The 14,012-nt window shown below is 33.6% G+C and overlaps 1 protein-coding gene across 1 annotated transcript in view; it reads left to right on the forward strand.

Annotated features, from left to right (window-relative positions):
- Positions 1-14,012, forward strand: part of LOC150107429 (cytokine-like nuclear factor N-PAC) — a 421,033-nt gene that overhangs the window by 171,842 nt on the left and 235,179 nt on the right. The window contains exon 7 of the mRNA XM_090391290.1: positions 12,182-12,442. Coding sequence (XP_090247416.1) covers positions 12,182-12,442 — 261 coding nt within the window. The remainder of the gene's footprint in view (positions 1-12,181; positions 12,443-14,012) is intronic.

Consider the following 14,012-nt stretch of genomic DNA (forward strand, 5'->3'; position numbering starts at 1 on the left):
TGTAAACCTGAAAGAAATGAACTTTTTTTTGTCATCAATGATAAGAAAGAAGTTTCCACAAGAAAAAGGGAACTTTAAAATTATCTTTGTATTTCAAGGAAATAGAAAAGGAACTGATGTGTTAAAGAAAATATGATAGAAGAAATACATTTTTTCTTAAGAAAAATTGAGCACAAATTATTTTTTTGCTTTCAAAGAAAAACAGGTATGAGCTAAGTGGTTTTATTTTCAATGGCCATATTTTATGGCCATTGATGAAAAGAGGAAGAAACTGTGCATTATAAATGTGAAGTTAACTGTTTTTGTTTGTGTGTGTTCTCGTCAAATCCTGTGATCTTGAAAAGAAGAAACAAGAAATCTTGTGTAATGTTTATGTTCTTTTTTGTCTGATGTTAAATTTGTAAGCCTTTTTCTCTTTAGGAGATAAGTTTTATTTATAATGCAGATTTGTATATAGGGCTTGCTAACCATAAAATTTTACACACACACACACATTGTTACAGCCATGAAATACCTAAATTTACATGGATATTATTTGTTGGTAAATAATGATATTCATTTTGAATTTTGTTTGTCTCTCACCCAATCTCTTAAATTATTTTTATAATAAAATTCTAGATCTGAATCTGTAATATTAATTGAAAAGTTAATAAATCACTCAAGTATACTCTCGTATATAACAACAATAAGGACAGAGAAAAATATTAACATTACATAACATCAACTGTTATGATGCAGTTGTTTTTATTATTTTTTTAGGACCTCCCAGACAGTGTATAGTTTGAGTTTAGTTCTGATTCAAGGTACCATGCAAAATGAAAACATAAATTCTTTGAATGGTCTTTCATAAAAATATTCTGTTCTAAATTGGAACTGATGTTTCCCAGTCCTATATCTTTTGGTGGATGGATATATTATAAATCCCATCCTGTCAACATAGTGGTGTGTGATATGATCATGTTTGGTAGATTTCTATGATTTGGCCAGGCCAGTTTTTTTCTATAGACTTTTCATCAGTTGTTGCAGTATATTTTGACTAAAGAGCACATAGATGGTATTAGGCGTCGTACTGTTGATAAGACAAGTGACATGAAATGCACTGGAAAACATCTCTATTATTCCATTTAGAGCAGAGTATTATGAGTGAGTGTTCCAAAAAAACCAATGGAGGCCATCCTATTGTTTTTGAATACAGAAACTTATACATAATTAAAGACACAATGGCAGCTCATAAAAATGGATTTGATCATTGAAATAAAAGGTCAAAGTACTACACCTCCGAATCGAAAAATTAGAGTAATCAAAGAAAATGTCTTGAATGATTTGCAATTCTGATTATTGCATAGAAAGTAATTATTATCAAATATGAATTAGCGTAATCTGAATCTATGTACTTTGTAGATTATATAACCATGTAAACACCTAAAAATGTGTAATATAATTATAAGAAAACTGTTATTTGAAAGCATTCACAAAATTAGAATAATTTTTAACGTGCTTCAAAATATTAGCATATTCCAAATTTTTCTGATTGGTTTTGAGGAGAGTATAGAAATAACATATATTTCAGTAGCTGCAAGACTGACTTGTGTGTGAGGAATCGTCTGTACGTGAATTTCAGTTAATCATTTGCTAAACATGGGTTGAATGAGTGACATATCAGTAGCTAAGAAGTTTTGTATGGTGTCTCTACACAAAGAAGGCCAAACTCAACAGCTTATAGCTAAGGAATTGAAATGTTCTCAAACAAGCATGAGAAAAGTATTGAGACAGTATTCTAATAACTGGAGTTTTCAAAATAATCACTGCAATAGCAGTCAAAAGGTAATAACTACATCAGGAGATGAGAGAAGATTGAAGAATATCGTGAAGAAAAACCACTTCTGAAGTGTAAGACATTTTCACAGGAGATGGAAAGAACTAGGTTTGGATGTGTCTAAATCTACTATGTTGAGACAAATTCACAAATTGGGTTTTAAATCATGTGTGCCCAAGAAGAAGCCACTTATGACTTCCAAGCAAAAGGCAGCTAGAGTACAATGGTGTAAGCAAAGACTGTTGTGGGATCAAGAGGACTGGAAAAAGGTACTTTTTAGCAATGCAAGTATGTTTTGTGTGTCCCATGGTCATCAAGGGATATGTGTTTGGCATCTTGATCAAGGAGCATTTGATAAAGTGTGTATGAAAGATTCGGTGAAATTTTCAACCTCTGTCATGGTGTGGTCTTGTATGACTGCAGAGGGTCCAAGAAGGCTATGTATCGTGTACAAAAGAGTCAATTCCAAAGTTTAGCAAGAAATTCTTGAGCACTTTATGTTACCACCAATGGAAGATTTATGTGATAGTGATTTCCTTTTTCAGCAAGATTCAGCTTCTTGTCACACTTCCAAGACTACTACTAGATGGCTCAAAGAAAGGCAAATCAATGTAATTCCTTGGCTGGCAAACTCATCAGATTTAAACCCCTTTGAGAATTTGTGGGAAATTACGAAGAAACATATTCAAGAAGTTGTCCCAAGAGACAAAAATGAACTTGTTTCTAGTCTGCAGACCATATGGGCATGTTTTGATAAAAATAAAGACTGTGAACTGCTAGTAAATAATATGCCCAACCATTTATGCTCACCATAGTCATAAAAGCTAAGGGGGATTGCAACAAAGCACTAATTGTCTTGTTGTCTCCCTTTGATTGTAATTTTTGTGCATTTATTTTCACATTATTCTAATATTTTGAACCATGTTAAAAATTAATCTAATTTCGTGAATATTTTCAAATAATAGTTTTCTTATAATTTATATTACGTTTTTATGTGTTTACATGGTTATATAGTCTACAAAGTACATAGATTTAGATTATGCTAATTCATATTTGGTAATAATTATTTTCTATGCAATAAATTAGAATTGCAAATCATTCAACACATTTTCTTTGTTTTAATATTTTGATTTGGAGGTGTATTACATAACATTCTAGCTAGCTTTGATGTGACAACATGCCATCTTTTTCACTGTACTTATAGAAGAAACCATTGACATCATTGAAAAGTTCTTGCTTGATATCACTACAGTTTTCAGACATTGCCTTAATGCAAACTTCTTCAAATGGAAGAACAGAAATACAGGTTAGTGATGAATTCACCGTCATCACAACAGCAAATCTGTATATGCAACAAGACCAGTTGTTTGGCAGCATTATTCTGTGTTATTCATTTTCATAATCTGTTTATATGTTTCAAAATTTTAATGTTTATTCCAAAACTTTCCTATGGCTTTGCTATATGGATAATGTCCTTGCTGTTCAGAATGATTCATATGAACAACTCGAAGCCTTCTTACAAAAAAAATCAGCAACCTTTATCACAGAATCAGTTTTTCACTATGGAACTTTGAATCAGATGGAATCATATCTTTCATAGTTGTCCTTTTAAAAAGGGAATTGGATTACCCCTTGTCGTCATCTGTTTTTTTTTGCAAATTTTCCTTCTCTGGTCAGTATATCCATCACACTTCTGCTCACCATCCCTCGTAGAAATATGGTATTATTAAATGCATGCAGTGGCAGCTTGTACATAAGTATGGTGACACTGCAGCACCCCAAGGAAAAAACAAAAAAATTAAATTTTGTTTGTGTTTATAAATAATAACAATGCTTGCAACATTATATAGATGCAAAACATGTTAAAGGTTACAGCTTATATTTCGACATTGATTGAATAGTTAATAATTGAAACTGGTTGATTAAAACTTTAGATTATTCCTACACTGCGATCTAATGTGATAATTCTGACACCGTGATCTAACACAGTGTCGGAATTATCACGTTCGGTCAGTTTCAACTAGACTCGCCGATATTCGTTTACACTTGTCACTGCACATAACAAATGAATCTGACACTGCTAGTTGAGCAGTGTCACTACAGATAAATTGTATGCATGTGCATGCAATACGAAACTTTTATTATTGGTGTGTGTTCGTGGTGAGGGTGAAATATTTTTGGTAAATCTTATTTTATTCTGTTAAAATAACATATAATTATTTATTTGTTATAGATACAAGGCTGAATTATGCCGAGTGTCACTGTTGAAAATATGAAAAGAATTATATTTTCTCAATTATTGTTACATGAAACAAATGCACTGCAATCTAATGCAGTGTCGGAATGTCGAAACCAACACTACTTGTTGACAGTGCCACTACAGATAAATTGTATGCTTGTGCACGTTATTTCTGGGTACGAAACTTTTATTATTAGTGTGTGTGTGTTCGTGGCAAGGGAATATTTTTAATAAAGCAATTTTTTAATATGTAAATTTACTTAATAATAAATTGGTTACTGATTAGGAAAAAATGAATTATTTTTCTTATTTTGTATATGCAGCATCCCCACTTAAAATTTTCACCGGCCGCCACTGATTAAATGCCTTCTTTCAAGAGCTCATATTATCTCTTTCCTTTCCAAACTGCTTCAGAAAGAAAATTCTACAATCAAAAAAATGGCCATTCTCAATGTTTACAAATACAAAACAATAGAGAAGAGTATGAACCATTTTTCTCCAGCCTCTATTAGAAGAGATGATGCACATAGAATTGCCATCTCATACATTAAAGGTGTTTCAGGATACAGCTCTTGCTTGAAGTTTTAATATCTCTACCACTTTCAAGCATATTAATTCAATCAGCTTTATAATATTATCTCCAGAAGATAAAATTCCAATTCTACTCTTACCTGGAGTGTATTCAGTCCATGCAACCGCTAGTTATTTTACTTAAGACAAACAGGATAATGAAACTACTGAAATTGACCATATCCTTAACACCTTCTTAGCCAATGGCTACAACCTTCGTAAAATATTAAAACCAGTTAGCCACCACCCTTTCCTCCTTCATAACAGAAATTACTCTAAATCTATCACCATTCCTTATATTCAGGATACATCCAAAAAACTAACAAAAATCTGAAGAAAATATGACCTCACAACTAGTTACAAACCACATAAGAAATTGACATCTCTTATCTGCTCCAGCAAAGACCAGCCACTATCCCTAGACCTACCTGGAGTATACCAGGTCCCTTGCAGTTGCAAAATGTCCTACTATGGCCAAATGGGCAGGACAGCCAATATCAGGATATCCAAACACAAGGACTGCATCTGATTTCACCAATACTCATATTATCTCTTTCCTTTCCAAACTGCTCCAGAAAGAAAATTCTACAATCAAAAAAATGGCCATTCTCAATGTTTCTCAAAGCCGCCCAGGACTTGCTAACCATCCATTGGATGCCAACCACAGAATATGCTAAAAGAAGGCCACTTTATCACACCGTAGCAAATATGAGTATGAAAGATTGAATCAGCCTCAGCATCTGAAAAACTTCCCAAACTTCAACAAATTTGGGTGCATGAGACTGCCCCAAATTTGGGAAGCTTGCATTCTAAGAACATCAGCCCAGCGACCAAGCCAACCCAATTTAGCCTGCTAGAGAGCACCTTTATCCTTATTTGCTTAGTGTTAGTGTCTGTGTGCACATATCATAGTTTTGTAATCCCTGAAGATGGGAATGTAACATTATAGGTAGTTAAAGTTTTTTAATTAATAATATAGTTTGTTGTCATTTCCTAAAAAATTAGAAGTATGTCTAACCAATGTACAAGCCTGTCTATAAGAATAACAGATAGCTCTGTTTTTTAAAGTGTTGATATTTCAAACTTTCGCTGGGATGATGGAGCAAATTGGCATAAAGGCATTAGCTAATATGAGTGGGCTTTCTATAGGTGCTTGCAGTGATATGCTGCCATTTCTACTAATTCTCATTTCTAGAAAAGAGTTTGTCTTTCTGTGTTTTGATGGAGACAATGTAGATCATCCCAGCTTTGTTCCCAAACACTAAAGATGTCATATGTATTAACACCACAATGCAGCTAGTTTTTCAAAATGGCACGGATAAGACTGCCTGTTCAGATTTCTCCATGTATAAGTTTATGATTGGTGATGACAATGGAGAACCCACTGAACATTATAATTGAACATAGATTTAAATGTCTTTCCATTTAAAGTAAAATTTGTAAAATACAAAACCTAAAAAGTTTTGTATCTGGTGTAAACATATAAATGTAAGAGATGGTATCTTTTACTAGTACATTTTTAATTGTCAACATGATATCCAAGCTAGCTAGAATGTCAGCATTTTCTTAATTTTGGAGTTTTTTAAAAAAGGACAGAAATTTTTGATACCAAACAATCAGCATGGCCTATATAGTTTTTCAAAAGTTTAGCTAAACATTTTTATAGGAGATGTGTTAGAGAATTCATCATCTTCTAGTGGGGAGAGGAATGTGCCTGTTTTTTGTCAATTTTCAGCTAATCATATAATGTAGGTGTAAGAGGATGACATGGTTTAAGTTGGTTCTTTAAATCATTAGTCAGCATGAGCATGTTGTTGATACAGTCATTTGTCTTGTTATGAATGGACCAAGTAGAATAGCTACTTGGTTCATTTTAATAGGTTTGAGAGGGATCTGACAAGTAATTTTAGGTGGAAGAATGACAAGAGACTAGTAAATTTGGTTTCATAATCTATGGTATTCATGACTACTAAATGCATTCCCTTTATTTCCTCCTACAACACTTGCATTGCTTTTTTTTTGGTAGGAAATGGGCATTGACATTTAAAAAGATGGCTGCTGTTTTTAGTCTAACATTTAGAAATGAACACTTCATTGTCCTCTTTACTTGCCCATAACATCAATTTTTGGAATGCTAGGAGATATTACTGGAAAACCAAAACTTTTTTTTTAAAATAGATGTTTCCTTGTGATACAGATTATGGTTTGAAAGGATGATTAATGACTTTTAGGAAGGGATTATTTTGTATATGAATTGTTGATTAGTTAGTTGATCTTATATATGGATTTATCACTTTGATTCCAAATCCCAGATGCTTATGAATTCAGTACATAACTGTGGGAATGTTTTCTTCTCAGTGCAGGATAACTTAGGTCTGGTTGTGTATATCTCTTTGCACTCTTTCTTATGCATTGTCTGCTTTTTTGAGAACATATGTTCTTAGATTTTTTAAAAAAATTGGTAATGATTAAGTTACTCTACATCTCTCTCTCTCTCTCTCTCTCTCTGTGTGTGTGTGTGTCTTTAGATAAATGGGGGAGTTGGTAAGCAAGGTTTTCTTACATTTACTTTACTAGACTCTATACCTTTTTCTTTACTACCTGCGAGGACTGCATTTTTGAAGGCAATATCATGAAGATAAAATATGCAGCAAAATACCAGGGAATACACTTTTTTTTTAAATGTCTTCAGTGTGATATAAAGAGAAATTTTTCATCACATTAATGATAGTTTAGAACAACTATGTTCCTAGTATCTGGCTCCAAGATATATTTCTCTTAATCCATTCATTTTGTTTTCTCAGTCGGTGATTTTTTCTTTTTTGATGGAAACAGACAGACAGGAGGAGGGATATCTCAATCTCTGAACTGTTTCCCTGATGCGAGAAAGACCCACGTGCATTGCACTGCAATTTTCCTCACTTTGGAATTTGTAAACATCTTTAGTGTATTTGTGCTTGATGATATGTCAGTGATTATTTAAGAGCTAGTCAGTTGTACAATTTTTTTGTTTGAGGAATTAACTATTTGGTAGACCATATTCTGTAGCTGTGAATGTTTGACACCAGGGTAATTTTTAAGATTTTTTGAAGTTAACACATCATCAGGAATCCACAAATTTATTAAAGCAGAGGAAAGACAAAAATATTAGTTACAAGCTTTAATGAAAAGGTCTGGTTGCTAGAGTATCTGATCCTTAGCCTGTCCATGATACTAATGTACATTAGGATTCCAACCTTGGGTGGGATGTACTTATATATATTTCAATTATCTTGATCAGCATCATAGGAACAAACAGTATGCAGTAATTATTACAAAAAAAATAATAATAAAAATTAAAATTGAGAAACAGTTTTAGTTGAAATGCTCACAGTTACACTGTGTGCTGATTAAAGTGACAGTGCAGGAGAGGAGCTGTTGTTATATTAAAGAATAACATTGTCAGTTGGTTCATATTTTAAAAAAATCTTTTTATATACTTCTGATGAATTCCCTCAGCATCTGACAAGACATCTTTTTTGTTGAGATTAGGATGATGTAGGAGTGCAACACATAAGCCCTTGTGAACTGTGAGCTATTCTAATCGGCTTGTCAACATTGTTTATTCTAATTGCTGTTATCTTGTGTATTTAAATGTCCTGAATTGAGTTAATGACTGATTTCTTTGATAATATAATGCCGTCAAAGCAAAGCGAATGCAGTTTGTTGCTTTATGAAATACCCAATCACAGTTTATTATAGACTAACAATTTGCCTTCAAAATGATGCCCTTTCTTTCACTGTACAGAAAAAACCTAACGCACATAGATAGCTAATGTATAGAATTCTTATCAGCCCCTCAACAGTGTAGCATTATAAGTCATCTAGCAGAGTCATCAATTTCTGTTCTAACCAGACATTCCTCACAGCTGAACTAGCCATATCTTCACACCTTTTTATCTAATTGGTTACAAATCACAGAATAAACAAAATATTTAAATCCTCTCCACCAATACATATCCATGTTAAATGCTATGACTGTTCCATGTATTTGGAGCACGGCATACACACTATACATTGCATACAACCTATGACTGACTGAGCATCTGCAGTGATCACCAACACATGATACCCGTGATCTCCTTTGGTCTGCTCGAGCACTACTTCATTCACCTTGCGTTCACAGTGCCCATGATTCCCGAGAGCTATAGAGTATTACCACCTTATGTGACCGCTGATCATAAGTAGTATAGAAATAGAAGACATGACACTACATAAATAAAACAATGAATTTTAATTAGGAAAAGATTTTTGAAAAATTTTCTAGTGTTTTTCCCCCTTTTTTTTGTGAGGGGACAGGGCTCCTTGCTTCCCCCCACAGGTGCGTGACTGGTTTGTAGACTGTTGTCATCAAGAAAACTGCAAGATCTCTTATAATGGCAGTTCCATACACATGGCCCTTGCTCACACCATGAAACATTTTAGAGTTTATCGTATCTCTCCTTACTCATATTTGGCTACTTTCATTATTTAAAAAAAAAAAAAAAAATGAAAACAATTGAATTAATCAGCAGAAATCTCTTTATGCAGTGCTAGAAGAAACACATGCTTATGATAATCATAACATTCCAACCAGGCTGTGAAAACAAATGCTTGCAGAAACTCATCTAGTCAGGAACTTAAGAACTATAAAAGCATAAAGACCATATATTTTCTCTTCAAATATGGGATCTAAAACAAATTTAAATTGATATTTTCAGTGGAATTTAATAATAGGCATCCAGATTACTCTTTCTTTTCTCCCTCCTCTAATAACAGGCTGCATATAAAAGGGAGAAAATTTGGCTTAGACTTGTCTTTGCTTCATTTAATTTTGATTCAAATCACATGTCGAAGTTAAAAAATTTCCGAAATCCATTTTCCACATACAGCACTTTTTTTCTCTCTTCTATTTTTATCTTTTATGTTTTAATTTTGCCTTTGTCAGATACTCAGATGAGTAGAAAGGCTTATATATATTGGCAGTCCATTTTAGTTTACTGAACAGTATTGATTCACAACACAGAATAATAAGAAAATAATTTATATTTGTTAACTGATGTTTTGCTGGTAATAAGTTGTTAAATATTAATTATTTTCTTGTGTTGTGAATCAATACCATTAAATAGACCAAAAAAAAAAAAATGTCTGACAGTTACATAAAATGCCAAGAGAAGCTTGGTCAGTACTTTCACTAAGATAACCTTAAAAGATTTATTTCATTTATTATTATTATTTATTTATTGTATTTTATTTATTTTTTCATATTATGCATATTTTATTATTATTATTATTATTATCTGAGACCTCCACGGAGTCAAGGACTCATTGAGGGAGGCTGTAAATTATCCAACCCAGTCATACCTTCCCTTAAATTCATTTACACTAGATGCACTCACTATCCCTAAGGGCAAATTATTCCACTCACTCACTCACTGCTCTCTGAGAGAGAAAAACCTAGCTCTTACCCCTTTCTTGACTGAGAACAACCTTAACTTCCATGGATGCCCCCATGTTCTCTCCCTGCCTTCCATATAATGAAAAATTTCATCATTTGAAATGCTATAACACCCATTCAAAAGTTTATAGGCCTCTATCATATCACCCCTCTTTCTCCTGTTAACCAGAGTCTGTAATCCACATACTCGCAATCTGTCATCATAATCTAAATCCCATAATCTGGATATAATCTTTGTAACTCTTCTTTGCACCCTTTCCACAGCTTCTTTATCCCCTTGAAACCCGGGAGACCAAATCTGCACACAGTAATCCAAGTGTGGTCTTATCAAAGCCTTATAAAGAGGCAAAATTACTTCCTTATCCTTACATGTCAAAGTTCGCTTCAGCATAGAAATTATCCTCTGAGTTGTATTTGCAACTTTTGCTATGTGACCTTTGAACTTTAAATTCTTAACCACCAATACACAAGATCCCTTGCCTCTTCAGTTTCTTGTAGCATAACCCCTCTAATATAATATGCCACTGGATCTCTAATCATGCCAAAGTGCATAACTTTACACTTACTAACACTAAACTGATAGCCATTTTCATTTGCCCAGATTTCCAGTCTATTCAAATCATTTTGTAATTGCTGAATATCAGTAGCATCCTTGATTGCCCTGCCTATCTTTGCATCATCAGCAAACAATTGCAAATCTGATGATAGACCCTGCTTGAAGTCATTAATATATAGATTGAACAACAATAATGGCCCAAAGACTAAACCCTGAGGTACACCACTGGTTATCTTAAATTTGGCAGATTCTCACCCACTTTATACCACTTTTTGATATCTGTCTGTTAACCATCCCCTGATCCAAGTCAATAGATTATGTTCCAATCCCATATTCTTCAGTTTATGCAACAGCCTATCATGTGGTATCCTATCAAATGCCTTAGAAAAATCCAACATTATCATAGTGTATCCATTTCCTTTATCCAACTCGGCTGTTACATTGTTATAAAATATGAGCAAATTGCTAAAAAAATGACCTTCCTTTAGTAAACCCATGCTGTTCCCTGCAGAGTATAGAATGATTGTCTACCCATTTCTGTATGCAAGTTCTTACTAACTTCTCTAAAATATTCACTATCACACCAGAATACTAATAGGTCGGTAGTTAGACACATCAGTTTTTGCAACACCCTTGTGCAATGGAACTATATTACATTCCTTCCATTCCTTTGGTATCATTCCTGAGCTGAGACTCAAGTTATACAATTATGTGAAAGGCCTAGCGAATTCAGCTGAACATTCCTTTAACAAACGGGCAGATATTCCATCTGTCCCTATTAACAAATTCTTATCAATAGGGACAAAGTAGCATAAATATTCTTACAAGCTGTGTGTTAGGGTATCATGTTGATTTGGTTTTATATTTGATTTTTATCCAGAATAATTTATTTCGTAGTGAGATTTTTTACATTTAAGAAAGTATTCAATTATTACACTGAAAATGGAGAATGATATATACTGCAAAATTGTCGGATTACAGTAAATAACCAGGGGGGCTATTGCAGCCAACAATGAAAAATATTTTTTAAAGTTGTTAATTATAATGTTTTGGTGAACAGAGATTAACCACATAAGCAGGATGATGTACTTGCTATCTGGTTAATAGCTGACCATGGCCAAGAGATAGAATCTCTGCTCTCTAAGTTGCAATTCAGATCCCACCATAAGCATGGATATTTGTGCATGTCTTTAGATAGTAAATGAATTTCGTTGTCCAAAATGAGACCATTGCCTGCTTGTTGGAGTGGTGAAGTGTGATTAAAAAAAATTTTATGTTGATTCTCTGGAGCAGGGTTTCTGAATTACCTAACCCTTGTCGACCTATATTTTAATACAATAACAGAACAATTAGTAATAGTTAAGGAAGCTCATACCAAATAAAATAAAAAAAAAGTGTACCTATATATATATATATATATATATATACTTTCTACTTTTGTATATTATTGTTAAAGCTAGTTCAGAAAAAGAAATCTTAACTTTTTTTTGTTGGTTCTTTCTTCCTCCCCCTCTCTCTCTCCAGAAGGATACTTTACATGTAAAATTATCAAATGTGACAAAACGTACTTCTTCTGAAAATTCAGTCTCCAATAAACGTGCACGCATGATGGAGTCTCTTTCTTCATCTTCTTCATGGACTTCTTCAGGATTAACAACATTAAGTAGCTTGAGCTTTCCAAATTTATCTTCAAAGCCTCTTGGATCATCTTCATTGTTCCATACAAGTACACCATCCAATAAGCAATCAACATCAATACCAAGACCAGTGTACATTCCAAGATCTGTAAGTATTTTTTCAGCATATTTCTTCAATAATATTTAATTTTCAGATCTGGTGGCCTGGTTACTCATGGATTCACATCTCAACATGATCACTAGTGTTTGTGAATGACTATAGGTGGTTGCTGATTTTCAGCACCTGGTGAAACCACAATCTTCATTGGAGACATGAAGTGGCTAAAAAAAGTGTATGTTTAGAGTAGAGTTCCCAGATGATTTAACCATTAAGTTTACTCATAATACTGTTATGTGATAGGTTTGTAGCCTTTTAGGTGTCAGTACCAGATTCTAAAAAAAAAAAAACTACCACATGAACATACACTGGAGTGTGTTGGTTAAGGTTCATGTTGACAGTTTAATGGAAATGAAGCACAGCACATAGGAATCAAATTAAACAGCAGTTTAATGGCCCAGTATTTTCTCTCTGCTGTAGCGACCTCATTGATAGTAAAGTAAGAAAGCAAAGTGCACACAGGCATCAAATTAGTTAAAGATGCCAAGAAATTATATTCTTGGTTTAATCCTTTATCCAAGTGTAAGCAAACAAAGTTTGCACATTAAGTCACTTCAGGACTGGGCTATTTGTTGCATAGTATCCCATAATGCAATGCACATATCCTTACTGACATGTATATGCATATGGGAAGGGCCAATACCCAGACCAGTTTCTACTTTTATTGAGGTTAAAAAGTAATGGGGTGCTCATCATAAACTTAGAGTAGTTAGTATTAGAAGAAAGAAAAGACAGAGAGATAAATAGACAGCTCTTTTATATCATCATATAGCCAAAGGCTATCAATTTTCCTTTTTCACCAATGTCATATAGACGAATGACCAAAAAACCAATTGAAACTAAAGCACAAAGAACTGATAACCAGGTTGTTAGCCTTATCTGAGTTTAACCGCCTTGAGTTGGCCTTCTCTGCCTGGGATTGCTGTCCAGTCATTCCTGCAATTGACTATAAGATCACATTGAATTAAGAGGATAGAACTATTTAAAAAACCTCTCATAGTAAAAATAGACAGAATTTTATCTCCCCCTGATGAATATTGCATAATGTGGATGGTCTGAACCATCCATTCAAAAATTTAATATCTCCTAGAATGCTTCTTTCTAAGTGATAGGTTAGTATCACAATAAAATTTCCACAGTAAAATATTATAAAGCATTTGGATGTCATGTTGCTGGCTTTGAAATCTATGTTTCTTTCTAACCTTCCATAAATGGTGTTTTAATTCATTGATTAAAGAAATCAAAATTCTTTTCCCATTACTGACGAGTGGTGGTTACTGCAAAAAAAATAATGTAAATAATGGAATGCCAAACACATTACATGATCTGTTCCAAATACACAGGGCAAGAAGGCAGCTGTAGAATGCATGTTCTACTGTTTCCAATTGGTAACAGATGTCACAGATTGGATTTCTGATGATGTTAAAGTACCTCCATTTGATGGTATTGACTGGAAGGTGGCCATCAGTGGGAACCAGACCCAGAAGTGATACCAAGGCATTAAGCTACTGTCAGGATGGGTGACGTACTTGCTTTTCATATTTCTCTTTGTCTGTGCTGG

The sequence above is a fragment of the Typopeltis vanoorti genome, chromosome 4 (genome assembly GCF_054136105.1).
Source record: "Typopeltis vanoorti isolate ZY-2024b chromosome 4, IOZ_Tvanoo_1.0, whole genome shotgun sequence".
Lineage (NCBI taxonomy): Eukaryota > Metazoa > Arthropoda > Arachnida > Uropygi > Thelyphonidae > Typopeltis > Typopeltis vanoorti.